Genomic DNA, 19586 nt, shown 5'->3' with positions numbered 1-19586 from the left:
TAGCAACCAATTTTTGATCTCACAAATATTAAGCACCAATTCAGGAAATGTAGCCCTTCTGTCGCCTAGGTTTCATTTAAGGTAAAACAAACACCCTTGTGTTTCCTCCGTCACAAGACGACCTGTGGCGTTTGAGGTGACTGGGCGTGGTTCACCGGTGAGGGCGCTCCGAATAAAGCGTCTGCGAGAGTGAGGTAACTGGAGTGAAATCTAAGAAATAGAGTCCGTCTTCAACCGCGTGATGTCGTGGTCTTTCCATTTCTTTTACCAAGCAAGTGGATTCGATGGGTACTGGCGAGGAAAAGTGAGATGCAAATATCTGTCTAAAAAATTCGCAACCAAGGAGTGTTGTTGGATATGGTTTCAGTGATGGTTTTCTGCTGCAGGAAGGGCTCTCATGAGCAATGCCCGCGGGAAAATTGAGCCACCAGTAATCGTGCAAGCAACTTCTAAGTACAAAGGAAAACAATTCTAGAATTTTTTTCAATTCTCCGTCATATCGGCGGTGTTTAAATTTTTTTCCAGATGTAGTGCATCGAGACAAAAAAACGATCTTTTAAATTCCTTGTATTATTCGCCAAAGATATTCCAACTGGGTCCTATTCCCAGTTAAACATTAACCTTAGAGGTATTAAGTGCCCTTCATTTCACGTCGACCTTTGGCGTTTGATTTGGTTTGAAGCCTTGACCTTTACGCGACAGAGTGTCAGACAGAAAAGGCCGGAGCGTAATTATTTAACCACGCGTCATACCATCAAAAATCAACACAAATCTATCACTCTTGCAGCTGCTTTATACATGTATCTGGGATTTTTCAATTCATTTTATTTCCTGCGTCTTTCCTGCGTCTGAATAAAACGTCTTTGCCAGATTATTAATACATTACAGAAAATATCACTTTTTATGAGCAACTTTCCAAGGAGCCATGCTACGAATTCTGAGTGGGGAAAAATAATACGAATCTCATTAATTTTTCCTCGTAGTCTCTTTGAATTCACAAATTTTAAAATATAATATAATATTACACACTGAAAATAAATGTAAGTTTCCAAGATGCACTTGCTAAATGTTGTTTTTCCTTCGAGTTACTGCATTTTGCATGCAGTCTTAAACTCTTGCAAATGACTGTAGAACCCCCTTTGTTAACCCTCCGTAAAACCATAGATCGAAAGTAGATATAGTGGAAACTTGACAGTTGACTCAAAATGTAATGTTTGACCTTTGACGAATTAACATACCATATTCAATTAGAAATGAGAAATAAACAGTGAGGACTCATTGGCGATGTAAAGTTTGGTAGACCAACTCGGAACATTATAACCGACCACGGGAGCCCGCGTTATTAGGAAAACTGCGCCCACTCTTGGTCCAGCTCGGGGTTCATATTTGAAGAAAATTGAGTGTCAGTTCCGCAGGGTGTTTGAACCTGAAGACATTAGTATTTAATAAACATGGAGATCGTCGTGCATATATTAGCTTTTCAATGATCAAAATATTTTATTTAATCATTTCTGACAATTGCAATACCTTATTTGGATACTAAATTGATAGGGCTTTGCGCCAGCGGCGTGTCCAACTTTTGGGATGTGTGTGTGGGGGGGATTCAAAAGTGAATGCAGCATCGAGCACGATGCCGGTCCAATGGATAGGGCCGAGGAGTAGTGAATCACCTGAGATTGTGGTACATATCAATCACAAATTAAAAGACTGAAGTTGGTTAATTTGTCTCAATTATGTGTTCATTTAAAGAGAGAAGGATTAGAGTCGATAATACTCTTGCGAGAATTAAATTGCCGAGATTTCTCAAAACTAATCGAGTGTTTTTCTTCGGTCTAATAGTAATAGCAGTACATCAGCTTGTGGTTGTCACCGCCTTTGTTTTCCAGATCTGGCACACTACCATCGCGATATTTGTTGAAATCAATCAGATCGTTCTCACCATCCCAGCGGAACCACTCTACCAGCATGGTCATGCGGTCCACAGCCTGGCAATCGCCGTTCTTCCGAAACAGGAAGAATGGTTTGTCTATCGGCAGGGTCAATGGAGAGCCAACATCGCCGTCTTCCCTGCAGCAGAAGTAAATCTTAGTGTCGTCGTCGTAGACACCTTCCGGCAGCTCACCGCTCTTATCGTTATCGTTCACGTGGTTCTTGTCGTCCCACTTGATCCATCCTTCACTGAAACCTGACAAATGAACAGTCAAGACCTTGACTTCAACTTCATCGGGGCAGAGGAAAACACTGCGCTGGCCAGTAGTACTGAGGCATCAATAATCCTTGATCTCACTCGTTAATTAATACTTCAACATATTTGGACAAACTTTAACAAATGTATTGGGATAAATTGATTATTAGGAATGCTAGCTTTGGGAGGGCACTGGACGTTACGTAGGTAAATGCCTCCGCGCCAAGAAGGTGACGTGTTCTTTCGTTCTCTTGGTACATGAAGTCTTGGTCTAAATGTAGTAAATTGAACTATGTGGTTCATGTCATTTGGGAGTTCTAGTCTAGGTGTAGTCATAACTGTGCACACGTGCTTTCAAAAATGTCTCTCTGAGACATTTATTATAAAATGTGTGATGTCTGCATAGTGTGAATATCTAGTACAGCCATAATTATGCTAGGATAAAAAATGTAATAACATATTTTAATGCTCACAGTGTGCATATTGTGGGCATGACAAGTTTAGGGGGCAGGGTTTGCATATACCCCGAGAAAAAGCAAGAAAAATAAGCGGGAGAGAAAAGGGAAAAGGAGATGACAGTTACCAGTTTTTGAGAAGACACCTCAGAATTGCCACAGCCACTTTTGACCGTTTCTTACTCACTGTCACGTAAAAATAGCAGACTGATAAGCAGCCAAAACTAAATGTGGCAATTTCAGTCTTTCAAGGCAAAAGTAGTGGAATTTAAAAAAATATAGTATACATACATCTCGAGTATACATTTGTATTCGCCTCGTTACATTACTCCAATCGCATGATGTAAAGTGTAATTTTTTATTACAGTTATTTCTCCTGCTTTCTTGGACCATCACAACGTTGGATTAAGGTCAGTGTTCGATATTTCCACATAGTGGCGTCGGGGGGGGGGGGCTTCGTGGCTTATGTACCCCCTTCGTGTGCTCCCCCTTGGAAGTTAACGGAGGAAAAATGCTATGCGACTGAACAAATCGAGTGCCCCTCCACTGCTTCTACGAAACCTTTCTGAACCTTCTCTAAGTTAGGCCTTAGATGAATCAATTAAAACAACACTACGCGAACTATGCTAAAACAGAATTTCTGCAGATACGTTGGGGAGCGTTTTTTACGTTAAAGGTACTTGAAATAGCTTAAACACCAGAAGCATGTAAATGTCTCTAAGTAATGCTAAAAACTCACGGTCTGGACAGAACTTTCCCTTTTTAAAGATGCAGTACTGTCCTGGCTCCCAATCTGGGTTGCTCCCATTGCCCATGTCGAAGTCTGTCTTCACACAAAAGTGCTGCTCCACATGTGTCAAAGACTTCGAGCCATATAAGTGTAACGGGTTAGACCACCTGTTGCTGGGGAAGAAGTCTGCGGTGTCTTGGTACCTCCAGCCGGTCTTCCAGTAGTAGTAAGTATTGGGGCAGCCACCGATAGGCATGGGCAGGGCGTAGGTTCCCCTTGGCCAGACGCTAGGTTGCTTGGCGGCCCATACAGCTGAACTGAAGAAGGCAACGAGAAGGAGTGGTCTCATAATGTTGCCCATCGTGCTAAGAGGGGAAAAAACAGTACACAGAACGCACTGTTTTTGTCACATGTCTCACCGTTGGCCTATGCATCCTTTTCGAACACATTTTCTATTAGACGTTATTTCATGACTACATAATTCTTTGCTGAAGGGACTACGACGGACTCGATACTCAAAGAGCAGAAAAAAACCTACAGACAGTTGAAAGTACGTTGCAAAAGAGGGCTGTGTAACCGAGCCCCAAGTTAAGACGTAGGCCTACATAACTCTCGGATAAATTATGAGGAAAAAGGAATAAACCTTCTGTTGTAGGTAATGTAGACATTCATTTCAGAATGATAAGTTGACAGGCACTGTACCTGAATTTCATTTCTTCGAATCTTTAAGTGCGTATTAAGTACTAAACAATTATTCAAGAGTCAGTTACATGTAGTAATGCGTTGCCTATCACTAAAAATACTGACATCCTCATGTACATAATGGGATATGGAACTTACCTTGTTTAAAGCCCTGTTGCTCGCAAAGAACAGTACAGTTAAATGAAGTCTGCGTATACGAGCCTGTGTCTTTAAGTGAGCATCACCTATGCGGCGTGTTTTGAGGAATCCCATTTGCATTGCCTCAGAGGTAAATATTCATTTGAAAGGGCTGGTTATCTTTATCAGTTTGATTGACATGACATAATCGACAAAATATAGGGTAATTGGCAAAGAAATCATTTTGCCGTTTTCTATTGACAGATTCTACCCAAAGACTTCAATAATTATTATCAATGTTCACGTTGTTTAAGTCCAAGGACGGAAAGGTGAACATCGTGTATAGTAGTTCTTGCGTTTGTTGCAGTTTGTCTTCCAGGCTGCTTTGCTGCCGAAGATTTAAAGAGCACGGTGTTAAACATTTATTGTTAAAGTTGGATTGTCCCATTTTCGCTATTCAGACATTGTAGTATTTGAAATAATATTTTATAACACATTATTCAATGCTTTAATCAACTATTTTCACCCTCCTGGTCGTGCATTTTTGGTGTATTAATAATGATTTTAAAATCTGATTCTGTTTTTAAAGCGTCCGTCTATAACAAAACTCCGACAAACTCCGGCTTCTTCGAATACGACGAAACATATTACTTTTACTATTAGAAGACCACATCGAACATCAAAATGTGTACAGCGTGTCGGCTGTTTTGACGAACGCGGTTCCCAGCTAATGCTGCAAAAATATATGATTTCACCAACTCCTCTCACAGTGCCAGTCAGTAGCACATTAAATAAACATCGCCTCCCCAACCTTGTTTATGGTCTGGACCTAACACTTCATTTTGTTGGTCTTTTATTTTTTCTAATATGTGATATCCACCCTACAAATCTGTTCAAAGATCCTAAGACCCATAAGAAAACAACTTTTCTCTGAATCTTGAAGTACGATTTCTGTTTCATTGAATATAATTTAATTCAGTTTAATGTTGGATTTTCCTCTGCCTGTTCCCCTTGTGGATTATTTGGTGAACTGGTACTTAAATGCAAATTCAATTTTGTGAAAGCAAGGCTACGGCGGCCATATGGATAATAATTTGGAGTTGTGAAGTAAATTCTGCCTGTCAATTATGTGATGTTGTCTAACCATTATTTGATGCTGTCAACCCGTTATGTGATGTCAATCAACTGTGTGAAGTTCTCATTCAATTCTGTGACGTTCTCGATCAATTTTATGAAGTCCTCGATCCATTTTATAATGTGTCAAACCGTATTATCAATCTATTAAAGATGTTATCAAACCACTGTGTCATGTTGTCAATCCACGATGTGTTGTCAGTCTGATAGATGAAGTTCGCAATCGTGATGTCACGTTTTCAAACCATCATGCGATGTTCTTAATCCGTTACGTTGTGTAGTCGGGGCTTTACTTCGCGTATGCATTACGTGGTGAGCTATCCCCTTACACAGCCAGTGTCGAATTATGTGATGTAGTGAATCTATTATGTGGTATTGTCAGCGAATGACGTGTGTCGTCAAAGCATTATGCCTCCCCTCCTCTTGTGGAGCTATCCCTGCACGGGCAGTGGTAGCTCTCAATGGGTATGGCCGTGATTGCTTCAATTTTTGCGCAAGTCTGACTTAGTAGTTTACCGTCTCCGGTTCTCGCACAGAGAATGCATATTTGGGCATAAAATGTCTCATATTTATCTAAATTTTGTAATCTAGGTGTCATCTGAAAGGGCACCGCGTAATGTGGCCATGCAGCATACTAGGAGGATGGAGCGCATTTTAAAGAATTTGGAGTTGGCACACCTGTTGTCAGAATGTCAGGGAAAACGTAAGTACACGTTTTGCCCTTTGATAAGTTGAACATTAATACATAGTTACTTTATGTACATGCGAAGCTTTTTGGGGAGCCTGTGGTATCTGATAAATCTGTGCATGTCCTGTATAGGCCTATGTCGCCGCGCCATGGAAATCGTTTCATTATTCATCTATTATTTGGGGGGCTGCAGACAGATTTTAAATAGTAATCTTCCATTGCAATTTAACGGAAGCGTATAAGGACCACTTGCAGAAAACATTTTTCGAGATACTATCTTGCCGCAGCGAGTTATTAATCTCTCCGCGGCGACTTACTATTTTGCCGCGGCGAGTTAGCTAAAACTAGTTCAACTCGCTGCATATTAAGACCCAGTCTGGATACCAGACCCAATGATTCCGACTACTCTTCTAGTCAAGGGCACGGACGTATATAAAAAAAACCTGGACTTGCAACGCATTTGTATGAAAAAGAAGCCAACCACCGGCCATTTTACCGAGCCGAATACAAAGGCGTGGGTTGGCTCCCTACTATTGACGTCAGGAAGAACAAAGGCGGGCATTACCAGGAAAGCTTTGTATTCGGCTCGGTAAAATGGCTGCGATTGGATTCAATGACTCTATAAGCTGATTAAGGGCATTGCGAGTCCAGATTTTATTATACACGTCCGTGGTCAAGGGTCCTGTATCACGTGATCAACACTCCTCGAGATTTCCGAGAATAGTCGAACTATTCCGAACTTATCCTGTCCATGTTAAATTCAGTTTAACGTCAACACTTTTTCTTTGATACTCCTCAAAATTGTAAAAATTAATGCAAAGATTAAAATGAATAAAATTGTTAGCCAAATGAGTAAAGGGAGAAGATAAAGACCATTCAGGGAGTATCGGTAATGTTCGGGATTTTCCAGCCGCGTCTGAACGAAGAATTTTGTGAACTGTCCGGGTTATATCGGTCGGATTACTCCCCACTTACGAAGCAGAACTAGGATGGAAAAGACTGGAACATGTTTTTGATAAATAGAAATCATTTTTTAAATTGAACGTGTTTTAAAGCAAATGCCATTTTCAAACTTCGTATTTTAGAAATTTAGAGTAGATTTTTCAAAAGCAGAACAACATTTTAAGGATCTAATACATTTTTTTTCTGGATTGGAATGAAGTTTTAAAACCCAAAGTTTTTTCAGATCAAAACAAAATATTTTGTACAGAATAGACTGAACGTATTTTGGAAATGGGAATACTTTTTCAGCGTAGGCAGCTATTCGGTGTACGTATTTTACAACAAAATAATCTCATGCAATCCTAAATGGGAGAGCATCCAAATTGACATAAATCCAAATTTATTAGCAACCACGAATAAAAAAAGCAACTTGTGAAAACTTTGTTAAAACAATCTTGGAAAAATATGCTTCACTTTTCAAAAATTATTTGAAGCACTATGAGGCTTTCGCAGAATACCGAATTAAAAGATCGAATATTTTTTACATGCAGCTTTGGATTCGTTCTCAATTCGGATGCGTTCTCAATTCAGATGCTTTCTCAGATCAGATGATTTCTCAATTCAGATAGTTTCTTAATTCGGATAAAGTGAGATTTTCGTAAATACATGAGCTATTACGCTGTAAAAAAAGTTTAAATTTCGACAAAAATGTTCAAATTGTAAAGTTTTTCTTCTATTTTTAAAAAAATTCGAACTTAAAAAATTCATTCAATCCTAGAGATTACGTTACGTTTAAAAATTCATTCACTCCTCATTGAAAATTCATTTGATTTGGAATCTAAAAAAGAAATTAGATCCTTAATATTTTGTTCGGGTTTTGAAAAATTTCTACTAAACTTCTAAAATACGAGCTTTTTAAAAATGACATTCACTTAAAACACATTAAATTTGAAACTAAAATGCAATCAATTTAACAAAAACATGTTCCAATTTTTTGACGCTAATTCTACTTAGTAGTGGATGGTGTACTCCGACCGGTATACTACGGACAGGTCACAAAATTCTTGGGAAATGCCCTGTGTCGGGGTAAACAGTGCATATTTTCTGTTATTTTTTCCGCACTTATCAGTCCCCATTTTTACCATTTTTAGTTCCTCTTTATTTCTTTACTGCTGAAGAATTTTTATTGTGTTTATTGTTGTATTAGTTATGATCGGAGTGTGTGGGTTTCAGTTTTGTTTTTGAGTGTGTGTATTTCCATACCTACCGGAAACTTCTTAATTTGTTTCGTCCAGGAATTCTAACAAGATTTGAATGTTCTCTACTTCCAGATCTGTTCTTTTGGGTTGGATGGTGGAGATCGATAAATCTCCGACCGTACCAGGCCATCTTTTACATTCCTGTGCCATTTTTACTAAATGATAGGTTTGGTTGGGAAAATTGCACCAAGATATTCATTTCCGCTGATTTCTTTGTTTTCTTTGATTTCCCTCAGGGTCTGTTTCCACGATAAATGCCTTACTTGCATGTAGTATAGCAGGACAAATACAAGCGGGATCCCTTTCTTAGTTTTAGTATGCTTGCTAGGGGTCACAGGCATGCGTCTCGCCTTCTTAAGGAAGGAGGGCTAAATCTTATTGGTTGTATCCGCGTTTTCTAAATATGTTCCTGCAGAATTCAACCTTCACAAAATCTATTTATCGTATGCACAATCGAATATATATCGCTACCTCTCCCCTAATTAATCCGCCAAATACCGACTTAGGGTAAGCTGAATCTCGAGCAAGCTACTGACATGTTTAAGGGGTTTTTGGGTGGCCACTCGAGTATCCAGTTTCCCTTCTAGAGATTGAGGAAGGTGAGTAGGCTGGAACCATCCAAACAATTATTTTATTGAAAGTTTATTTATAAGTGTAAATAAATGTTCATTGCATTACTACTGGGGAGTTTGAAGGCAGAGTTTTATAAATCAAGTCGTAACATCTCCACAATGGCTGCTCTTCAGTAAGCGATGTGCTTACTAACACTTACTAACTTACATGCAAGAATGTAAATAGTATCACGAAACTTAAAAGTGTCATTGTTCTGTTCACATTTAGAATGCATGCTAACTTATGAACTTGACTAAGAAAAAAATTCCTGCGTGGCTTTGAGTGTACCTCTCACCTTATGACCAAAACGTCTGATCTCCCTTTAAAGACCCAACCTGATTGATGATGTTATTTCAATTGGTGAAGCTTAGGTCGTTGATTGCTTGACAACGTGGATGCCGCTTCTTCATCATTCGTCTTCTCCTTCCTCATGTTTTTACAACACAAATCTTATCGCCAAATTTTAACCACTAAACAAATTGCAGAGTAGCCACTTTTAAAACCTGCTTTCAAACGTCCTAGTAATATTTGACGCATTGATCCAGCTGACTGTGTATGACAGTTATTAAATCTTATAATTAGCGCGTCAAAATGATACATTTTAGATTTTCAACCATTTTTGAATAAAGGAAAACAGGAACGTATATGAACTTTTAATGTTACTTAACAAAGTACTGTAATATCGATGGGCACATTATAAATTCAACAGTCGATCTCAGGAAAATACACTTTTTTAAAAGGATGTAGTCGGAGAACAACATTGAAACGATATTTCAAAAAGGACCTCTAAAAAAATTCAGCATGATGTGGGTAAGCATAATTAAATATTACAAGCTCCTTAACAGCGTGGACAAAAGGGACAGCGCCGTTACCATGCAAGTATTTGTGAGTAATTAAGTAGTAAGATTGACATTTGAAGCAAGATAAGGGACGTAGAGAACCCCCCCGCCTTTGTGTTGGTCATTGTTTGATCGGAATCTCAGGAATTCTTCACAGACTTCTAGGGGGGGGGTGTGTTTGGTAACAGTAGTCTAGAGTGTGTATAGGGATTGGACAGGTAAGGGGGTACCCCTTCGTCCCATATTTTGCCTGGTATAAAGATTGAACTAATCACGCGGCGCAAAATTTTGTGTGTGTGTGTGTGTGTGAAAGAAATACCCCAACTAGAAACTACCAGTCTCAAATTTGGGACCTATAGAAATATTCCTGTGATCCCTCCTGAATTTGGCATGTGTTTTTGTAAAAACCCCGTGGAATCACAAAATATTAATGAGCTCACGCGCAGAAATCCAACGATTTGGTGGAATGCACAATGGAATGCACAGACTAGACTGCTCAAGGTTCGTAGACATACGTACGGCACCCAACATGGAGACGAGTCTGCAGGCCCCCAAGGCAACGACCGTAGTGACCTTTCAATGATAACATTTTATTGTATCATTACTACATTCAACTAAGCAACCACAGGTCACTCATAATGCTGTGTTAAGATTCATTAGCCGATAGTTTGCTACGTGATTCCTTGGCAGTGTGGTGGTCACAAAGTCATCTGGAAGTAAAAAAAACTATTCTTCAGGTCTTTTTCACAAATGTGGGACTGATTAGTTATTTATGGTTTGAAACAAAATGTCTTAAGTCTGGCACTACAGGAAGTGGATTAGGGACTGCGGTGACAGATTGCAATACCTTATTTGGACACTAAATTAATGGGGTTATGCGCCAGCGGCATATCCAACTTTTGGTGGGGGGGTTCAAAAGTGAATGCGGCTTTGGTCTCAATCAACATGATGTTAGGGAGAAAAAATCAAAAGCCTTACTCACAGTCCCGACATCCTTGCCTTTATTTGCTGGTGTTGTTTTCTTAGGGTTTTGGTACTGATTTTAGATAAATATTCCGAAATTCCGATTAAATCCGATTTCTATCTTTCTACTCACCTATGAAGTATTCTTTGGGAAAAAAAACTCTGTCAGGGAGGACAAGTTGCCCTCCCAGCTGGATACGCCACTGGATAGGGCTGAGGAGTAGTAAATCATCTGAGATTGTGGGTATAAATCAATCGCAAATTTAAAGACTGAAGTAGGTTAATTTGCCTTAAAACCACTTGCCACCGGGGATTCCGGTTCTGGGCACGGATTCATTACACACGTAGCCGGGGTCTCCGAAATCGGACAAAGTAAACTGGGCCTTTTAACAAAAGAATTAACGACATTTTTTCACTCTCAATAGTGGAGATAATCCAGCCTTGTTTTGAAACAGTACGGTTTGAGACATTCAGCACGAGCGCTCCACTAACGTAGCGATGAGCCACACAGTACCGCTGCACGCTAATCTCGCCCCTTTTGAAAGAGGTAGCAGCGCACTGTGCCAGTTTCGTGAACAAAAAAAAATTACGTAACACCGCGCAGGCCTGGCTGAAATACTCCGGCGTCAATAGATGTTGTCTGTCAGATTAGAGTGGACCAGACAGTTCTTCTTGTGGGTGTAAGTGTCCAGTAAATGAAGATATGAATTTTTGAAGAATTTTGAAAACAGAAAAAATTAAAATTATACCGTCCCAGCATCATTAACATTCATAAATGCCCCCGGCGCGATGTGGTTTTAAATTAATCATGCGTTAACTCACAGAGAAAAGGATTAGAGTCGATAAATTTAATATTGATTTCATTCAAAATAATCTTGCGAGAATTAAGATGCCGAGATTTCTCAAATTTAATGGTAGGTTTCTCTTTGTTCTAAGAGTAATAGCAGTACATCAGCTTGTGGTTGTCACCGCTTTTGTTTTCCAGATCTGGCACACTACCATCGCGATATTTGTTCAAGTCAATCAAGTCGTCCTGACCATCCCAGCGGAACCACTCTACCAGCACGGTCATGCGGTCCACAGCCTGGCAATTGCCGTTCTTCCGAAACAGGAAGAATGGTTTGTCTACCGGCAAGGTCAGTGGAGTGCCCGCATCACCGTCTTCCCTGCAGCAGAAGTAGATCTTAGTGTCATCGTCATAGACACCTTCCGGCAACTCACCACTCTGGTCGTTACGGTTAAATATGTTCTGGTCGTCCCACTTGATCCATCCTTCCCTGAAACCTGAAAAATGAACAGTCAAGACCTTGACTTCAACTTCATCGGGGCAGAGGAAAACACTGCGCTGGCCAGTAGTACTGAGTCATCAATAATCCTTGATCTCACTCGTTAATTAATACTTCAACATACTTGGACAAACTGTAACAAATGTATTGGGATAAATTGATTATTAGGAATGCTAGCTCTGGGAGGGCACTGGACGTTACGTAGGTAAATGCCTCCGCGCCAAGAAGGTGACGTGTTCTTTCGTTCTCTTGGTAAATGAAGTCACGGCCTGAATGTAGTAAAATGAACTATGTGGTTCATGTCATTTGGGAGCTCTAGTCTAGGTGTAGTCATAACTGTGCACACGTGCTTTCAAAAATGTCTCCCTGAAATATTTATGATGAAAGGTGTGATGTCTGCATAGTGTGTGAATATCTATATTTACAAATAGGTCATTTGGGAGACATTTTGTGGTACATGTTTCAGCATTAGGGAGACATTTCAGTGTCTCCCTATTTTCAAACTACCAGAAGGAGGCCGAATTTTACCGTCCAAATTTTGAGAGATGAAAGATTAGGGTCTAAATTGAAAACATACAAAGTTTGGTTCAGATCAGATTAGGGAATATTGAATTATGGGACAGTAAAGTTGGAAAGTTCTTTTGGGAATGTCTCCCTAATGACCCATTAGCGGTAAACACAAGTACAGCTATAATTATGCTAGGATAGAAAAAATAATAACTCTTTTTATCATTCTTAGTATACATATTGTAGGGATGACAAGTTTAGGGGCAGAGTTTGTAGGCCTACCCCGAGAAAAAGAAGGAAAAATAAGCGGGAGAGAAAAGGGGAAAGGACAATTACCAGTTTTTGAGAAGACACCTCAGAATTGCCACAACCACTACTGACCGTTTCTTACTCACTGTCACGTGAAAATAGCAAACTGATAAGCAGCCAAAACTGAATGTGGCAATTTCAGTCTTTCAAGGCAGTGCAAGTAGTGGAATGTCAAAAATACAGCACATCTCTTGTATACATAACGTATATATTCGCCTCGTTACAATAACTTTGGTTTCCAATGCGCATGACGTAAAGTGTATTTTTTTTCATTACAGTTATTTCTCCTGCTTTCTTGGACCATCACAACGTTGGATTAAGGTCAGTGTGCGATATTTCCACATAGTGGCGTAGGGGGGGGGCTTCGTGGCCTATGTACCCCCTTCGTGTGCTCCCCCTTGGAAGTTAACGGAGGAAAAATGCTATGCGACTGAACAAATCGAGTGCCCCTTCCACTGCTTCTACGAAACCTTTCTGAACCTTCTCTAAGTTAGGCCTTAGATGAATCAATTAAAACAACACTAGGCAAACTATGCTAAAACAGAATTTCTGCAGATACGTTGGGGAGCGTTTTTTAACGTTAAAGGTACTTGAAATAGCTTAAACATCAGGAACATGTAAATGTCTCTAAGTAATGCTAAAAACTCACGGTCTGGACAGAACTTTCCCTTTTTAAAGATGCAGTACTGTCCTGGCTCCCAATCTGGGTTGCTCCCACCACCCATATTGTAGTCTGTCTTGACACAAAAGTTCTGCTCTACGTGTGTCCAAGACTTCGAGCCATATAAGTGTAACGGGTTAGACCACTTGTTGTTGGGGAAGACGTCTGTGGTGTCCTGGTACCTCCGGCCGGTCTTCCAGTAGTAGTAAGTATTGGGGCAGCCACCGATAGGCATGGGCAGGGCGTAGGTTCCCCTTGGCCAGACGCTAGGTAGCTTAGAGGCCCATACAGCTGAACTGAAGAAGGCAACGAGAAGGAGTGGTCTCATAATGTTGTCCATCGTGCTAATGAGGGGAAGAGGAATGCATTGTTTTTCACGTCTCACGCATGCATCCTTTTTTAACACGTTTTCTATCTGCAAATACATGTATTCGAACAACGTTATTTCGTGACTATTAATTCTTTGCTGATGGAAACACGAAGCACTCAATACTCAAAGAGTGGTAAAAACCCAACAGACAGTTGAAAATACGTTGCAAAAAAGACGTACATAACTCTCGGATAAATTATGAGGAAAAAGGAATAAACCTGCTGTCGTAGGGAATGTAGACAATCATTTCAGAATGACAAGTTGACCGGCATTGTTCCTGAATTTCATTTCTTCGAATCTTTAAGTGCGTATTAAGTACTAAACAATTATTCAAGAGTCAGTTACATGTAGTAATGCGTTGCCTATCACTAAAAATACTGACATCTTCATGTACATAATTGGATATGGAACTTACCTTGTTTAAAGCCCTGTTGCTCGCAAAGAACAGTACAGTTAAATGAAGTCTGCGTATACGAGCCTGTGTCTTTAAGTGAGCATCACCTATGCGGCGTGTTTTGAGGAATCCCATTTGCATTGCCTCAGAGGTAAATATTCATTTGAAAGGGCTGGTTATCTTTATCAGTTTGATTGACACGACATAATCGACAAAATATAGGGTAATTGACAAAGAAATCATTTTGCCGTTTTCTATTGACAGATTCTAACCAAAGGCTTCAAGTAATTATCATTATTCACGTTGTTTGAGTCCAAGGACGGAAAGGTGAACATCGTGATGTATAGTAGTTCTTGCGTTTGTTGCACTTTGTCTTCGAGGCTGCTTTGCTTCCTTAGATTTAATGAGCACGGTGTTAAACACTAATGTATTAAAGTTGGATTGTCCCATTCTCGCTACGCAAACTATTTCGGTCTCTCTGAAAAAATATTTTGTGACACATTACTCACTGTTCAATCAACTATTTCCACCCTCCTGGTCGTGCATTTATGGTGTATTAATAATGATTTTAAAATCCGATTCTGCTTTTAAAGCGTCCGTCTATAACACTACCCCGACAACTCCAGCTTCTTCGAATACGACAAAACACCGAACATTTTGCAGCTCCCATCATGAAAAGACCAACATCAAAATGTGTACAGCGTGTCGGCTGTTTTGACTAACGCTGTAAAAAATATACAATTTCACCAACTCCTCACTCGGTGCCAGTCAGTAGCACAGTACGTAAAGATCGCCTCCCCAACCTTGTTTATGGTCTGGACCTAGTACTTCCTTTTGTTCGTCTTTTATTTTTTTCTTATATGGGACATCTACCTTATAAATGTGTTTAAAGATCTAAGACCCATGAGAAATAAAATTTCTTTGAATCTTGAAGTACGATTTCGGTTTCATTGAATATAATTTAATTCAGTTTAATGTTGGATTTTCCTATGTCCGTTCCCCTTGCGGATTATTTTGTGTACTGGTACTTAAATGCAAATTTAATTTTGTGAAAGCAAGGCTACGGCGACCATATGGATAACTATTAAGTCAACTCTGCCTGTAGGAACGCCAAATGTACCAATCTGTCATTTGAAGTTCTCAATCCATTATGTGATGTTGTTAAACCCTTATGTGATGTTGTCAGTCCATTATGGGATGCGTTCAAATCATTATTTGATGTCCAACCATTACGTGATGTTGTCAATCTACTGTGTGAAGTTCTCAATAAGCTCTGTGACGTTGTCAAACCGTATTAAACGTTATAGGCCTATTGTCATTCTATAATGTGATGTCAAACCATTATGGATGTTGTCCAACCGTTGTGGGATGTTGTCAATCCACGATGTGTTGTTGTCAGTCTGTTAGGTAAAATTCTCATTCCATTATGCCACGTGTTCAAACCATTATGCGATGTTCTTAATCCTTTAATTGTGTAGTCCAGGCATCATACTTTGCGTAGTTAATGCCTATGGTGTACTATTTAGGACACACATTTCTCTCTCTATTTAGCCTCCTTCCAGGCGACGCAACTACACGATACGACGGCACTGCGGCTCTCTTGCGTCGTGCTGTTGAGTCGCACCGTCGCCTTCTTGCCATTACGTTTGTACACACACGAGGTGTCGCATCGTGTCGTGCCGTCGCCCGTCACGTCGTGCTGTCTTAGGTCCTTTCCTTGCTGCATTTTTTTCTGCCTAAACGTCGCGTCTTCCGTCGCCTGTCGTATGGCACTGTCGTGCGTCGTGTCGTGCATCGCGTCGTCTATTATGTTGCCTGAAGTACGACGCGACGCACGGCACGACGCACGACGCAACGTGTCGTGTGCTGTCGCTCTTTGCTTCATGGTGTTTACAGAGGGCGCCTTTACTGTTTTCTTTCATTTCCTTCCCCCAGCCCTTGCTTGCACAGTACACTCTGAGAATTCAACCAAATTTTTTTGGGGGAAAAGCATTTTCAGCAAAAATGTTCCTGCCAACTTATCCACAGTATTATTCTAATTTGCATAGTGTAAAAATGTGCCGACTTGTTTTCATCAAATTCCAGGAAGAAATCTGCCAACCGATACAGATATTCCATCTTGTCCTCTCAATTTCACCTTGAAATCCAGAAACACTAGACGTGCTGTGGATAACAAACTGTTTATTAAATGCATTGTTGGGGGTTCAGAAAATATGACGTGTTGGTTTTTGTGGGTGTGTATGCCATGGTGGATAGACCAATGAGAACAGGTTGTGCAGCACATCAGCATTATTTATGGGGCTAACAAGTAACGTTACTGTTTAAAAGACTTCTGTGAGCCAACCTGCAAATAAAGTCATGTCTAATTTGGAGTATACAACAGATTTCATCATAGGTATACCCGCCCTCAAAATAATGTTGAATCAGTTCGTCTCTTGTGAAAACTATTGGGAATCAAACATTGTAAATAATCTTTTATTTACATTCCGTTCTGTGGGATATCGTGCAGGGACAGACAGAAATATTACATAGGCTATAGACCTAAAGTTAGGCTGTTAACGAGTAAAGTTACGTCTAGAGTAACTCAATTATCGAGAAAAACAATCTACCCTAACAAAAGTCTATTTTGTTAATTTATTTATGTAACCAAAATGGTATTATTTCATATAAACGTTACTTAACCGACATCAGGATATTATTTCTTCTTTCAATTGGAGTTTGGCGCAACTGCAAAAACGAATACATGTACATCTTTTAGTTCTATTGCTAAAATGAGAGTCAGGCATGGTGGATCGATCGAACAAGGACATGTACATGTGAAACGATCAAGGGTCAAAGTTAAAAATACCACTGCGCAATCGTGACAAAAAAACGACGGGCGACGCACGACGGGCGACGCACGACGGCAGATATGGAATTCCCTACCCTTTGCCATAGGTTCAACATCACCACTGGTCAATTCTATGTCGTCTGCCCTGAATGTTTCTTTGTCGCCGAACCCGCCGACTCAGTTCTGGCCGTATCCTCGTTACCACGTCTGACGCTTGCAGTTCGTCCCTCACCAGTATTTGCGACGATCTGGCTTCGGAGGTCCCCCATAGCAATGACAAGACAAATTTGGAATGGGGAATTGTGAATTTCGGTTTGCTCTTGCGTCCTTATCGAAGTGTTTCCACAGCCTGCAGTGACCGTGTATTTATGCTAGGATCGACCGAATCCCCAACATCGCAAATCCGCCCCCATAACCAACCACAGCGCATAATATCAGTCGAGCAGTGGACCTCGGCTTTTCTGATTTTCTCCTCCATTATGGCTGCGTCCAACTAAGGCGGGGCAATTGCTTAAATACGCTGACATCACTCGTTCAGCGGCATATCGTCATGCAGGTTTCGGTTGCCGGGATTATGATGTTCAGTTTCGCCTAAAGCAAACGCGTGCACCGACTCGTTCATGGGCTTCAATTGACGCTGAATTGTGGCTTACGCTGTTGGGGGGCTCCGACAAAGGCACCTACTTTTCGCCCCTTCAACGCCACCGGAAGGGACAGCCAAGTACGCGCATTTGTCGGCTCGGGAAACTTCATTCCCGGCGATGCGATGTTCCAGCGAGATCAGAATGCCGAAATCTGTTTTGACTTCAACCGCGGTCGTTGCATCAGAATGGTAGTTGCTTTACACAGAAGTGTGCAAATTTCATGTCCGCGGCCCATTCAGCCGATGATTGCAGTTCCTCCAACCGCAGTGCAGCCCGAAAGTAAGGTCCCCCACAATCAACTGCCAACACCGGTGAAGATAAATAAAATGCGGCCCTTTCTCAGTTCGTATCTTAACAAACAAGATGCCAATTTCCTAGTGAACGGGTTTTCTTTTGGTTTTCGACTTGGGTATGCAGGTCTAAAGAGTTGGTTCAACTACCCGAAATTTGGTCTCGGCGCGGGAACATCCAGCTATTTTGCAGCAAAAAAAATTGATAAGGAATTGTAGTTGGGCCGGATTGTGGGCCCATTTTCTAGTCCTCCTTTGCTCACCTATTGGCCTTTTGCCCAAGCAAGTACCCAGTGAGTTTCGTGTAATTCACAACCTACCATCTCCTGCCCAACCTGTCAATGATCACATTTACCCTATCAATACTGCAGTTTCGTACACTAGTTTCGATAATGCAGTTGCACTGGTTTCAAAGCTGGGTAAGGGGGCCCTAATGGCCAAGTCTGATGTTAAATCTGCCTTCCGTTTACTTCCTGTTCACCCGAACGACCTTAATCTACTTGGTTTTTCCGTTAATGAGGATCTTTATTATGAGTGTGCCCACGGGCTATTCCATTTCTTGTGTGACGTTCGAACGTTTTTGCACATTTCTCGAATACTGTACAAGGCGCCGGCAAGTTGCTGGCCATCCAGTGTGTTTCCATCCCAGACGTGATACTTGGCCACTGTTGGCGGTTAACGTGACACCAACAGTTGTTCTGCAATAGTCATGACCGAAAAAGTGCCTGGAAAATTGACCTTCTTGAAAAGATTTTCATAAAAATTCCCGAAAGTCAACGCAACAGGTTGCACTACACCAAATACGCGCCCATAGAAAACGGTGCAAAATCGGACCAAAATAGCACCACCTGATGACTCTCAAGAAGAGGTTGGCCTCCGTTTTTTCACTTGAAATTCAAGATTATGGCCAGACGATCACTTTTCGTTTCAACGTTATGGGGGTTAGCCACAAAAAATTTGTTTGATTCGTCTTTCCCCAAAGATACCCCAAATTGTAGTAAAACTATGCGCTCAGCTCTGAATGCTCGAATTGGAAAGTACCAGTCCCAAATTAAGGGTCTATAGAAATATTTCTATGATCCCTCCCGATTATGGCATGTCTTTTTGTAAAAAACCTGTGGGATTACAAAATATTAAAGAGCTCGTACGCAGAAATCCAACCATTTGGTGGAATGCTCAACGTACGTATGTACAGTACTTGTACGAACTTCAACCCAACACGGAGACGAGTCTGCAGGCCCCAAAGACAACGAACATAAAGGGTAGCGGGAACCACTGTGGGAGTTTGCCTTAACTGAGAAATTGACATTTATTGGTTTTTTTTTTGTATGGGCCCACCACTGTACTTGCGGTAGGGTTAGCCTATCCACCGTTAAACTTGCGGTAGGAATAGTTGCTTGGCCACCGCTGAATTTGCGATAGGCAAAACTCTAACAGTAAAGAGAAAATTGTTGTGAATTCCAACAATGGTTAACTTCAACAATAAACAATCAAACGGCTTAACTTTAAAGTTGCTGCTGCGAGTCGCTCTACCATACCATTTCATTGCCCCAAACCAAAAGACTTAATAATGGTGGTGGCGGGGAGGTGGTGGAAATTTTTTTGGGTGCAACTGCTAGCTCCAACTGTCCAAAAATGAAGCTTGCCGCCTTTCCCATTCACGAAAGGG

At 40.8% G+C, this 19586-nt stretch overlaps 2 protein-coding genes across 4 annotated transcripts; both read right to left on the bottom strand.

Annotated features, from left to right (window-relative positions):
* Window positions 1-788: 788 nt before the first annotated feature.
* Window positions 789-4347, bottom strand: LOC110983241 (uncharacterized). 2 transcript variants are annotated; one of them, XM_087146047.1, is made up of 3 exons: window positions 4211-4347; window positions 3380-3735; window positions 789-2185 (listed from the first exon to the last, which is right to left on the bottom strand). In XM_087146047.1, exons 2-3 carry the CDS (start codon window positions 3729-3731, stop codon window positions 1833-1835), a joined length of 705 nt encoding a protein of 234 aa, XP_087002173.1. In that variant the 5' UTR covers window positions 3732-3735; window positions 4211-4347; the 3' UTR covers window positions 789-1832. The 2 variants fall into 2 exon arrangements, with proteins under 2 accessions (XP_087002173.1, XP_087002174.1); XM_087146048.1 differs by having other exon boundaries at window positions 3380-3687; window positions 4211-4339.
* A 5885-nt stretch (window positions 4348-10232) lies between these two features.
* On the bottom strand, window positions 10233-14303 carry LOC147796771 (uncharacterized). 2 transcript variants are annotated; one of them, XM_087146024.1, is made up of 3 exons: window positions 14175-14303; window positions 13378-13685; window positions 10233-11910 (listed from the first exon to the last, which is right to left on the bottom strand). In XM_087146024.1, exons 2-3 carry the CDS (start codon window positions 13622-13624, stop codon window positions 11558-11560), a joined length of 600 nt encoding a protein of 199 aa, XP_087002150.1. In that variant the 5' UTR covers window positions 13625-13685; window positions 14175-14303; the 3' UTR covers window positions 10233-11557. The 2 variants fall into 2 exon arrangements, with proteins under 2 accessions (XP_087002150.1, XP_087002149.1); XM_087146023.1 differs by having other exon boundaries at window positions 13378-13733; window positions 14175-14301.
* Between the last annotated feature and the right edge of the window lie 5283 nt (window positions 14304-19586).

The sequence above is a fragment of the Acanthaster planci genome, linkage group LG14, assembly GCF_054643075.1.
Source record: "Acanthaster planci isolate LZ-2023a linkage group LG14, COTS_SCS, whole genome shotgun sequence".
NCBI classification, from domain to species: domain Eukaryota; kingdom Metazoa; phylum Echinodermata; class Asteroidea; order Valvatida; family Acanthasteridae; genus Acanthaster; species Acanthaster planci.
This window is presented reverse-complemented; position numbering and strand designations above follow the sequence as displayed.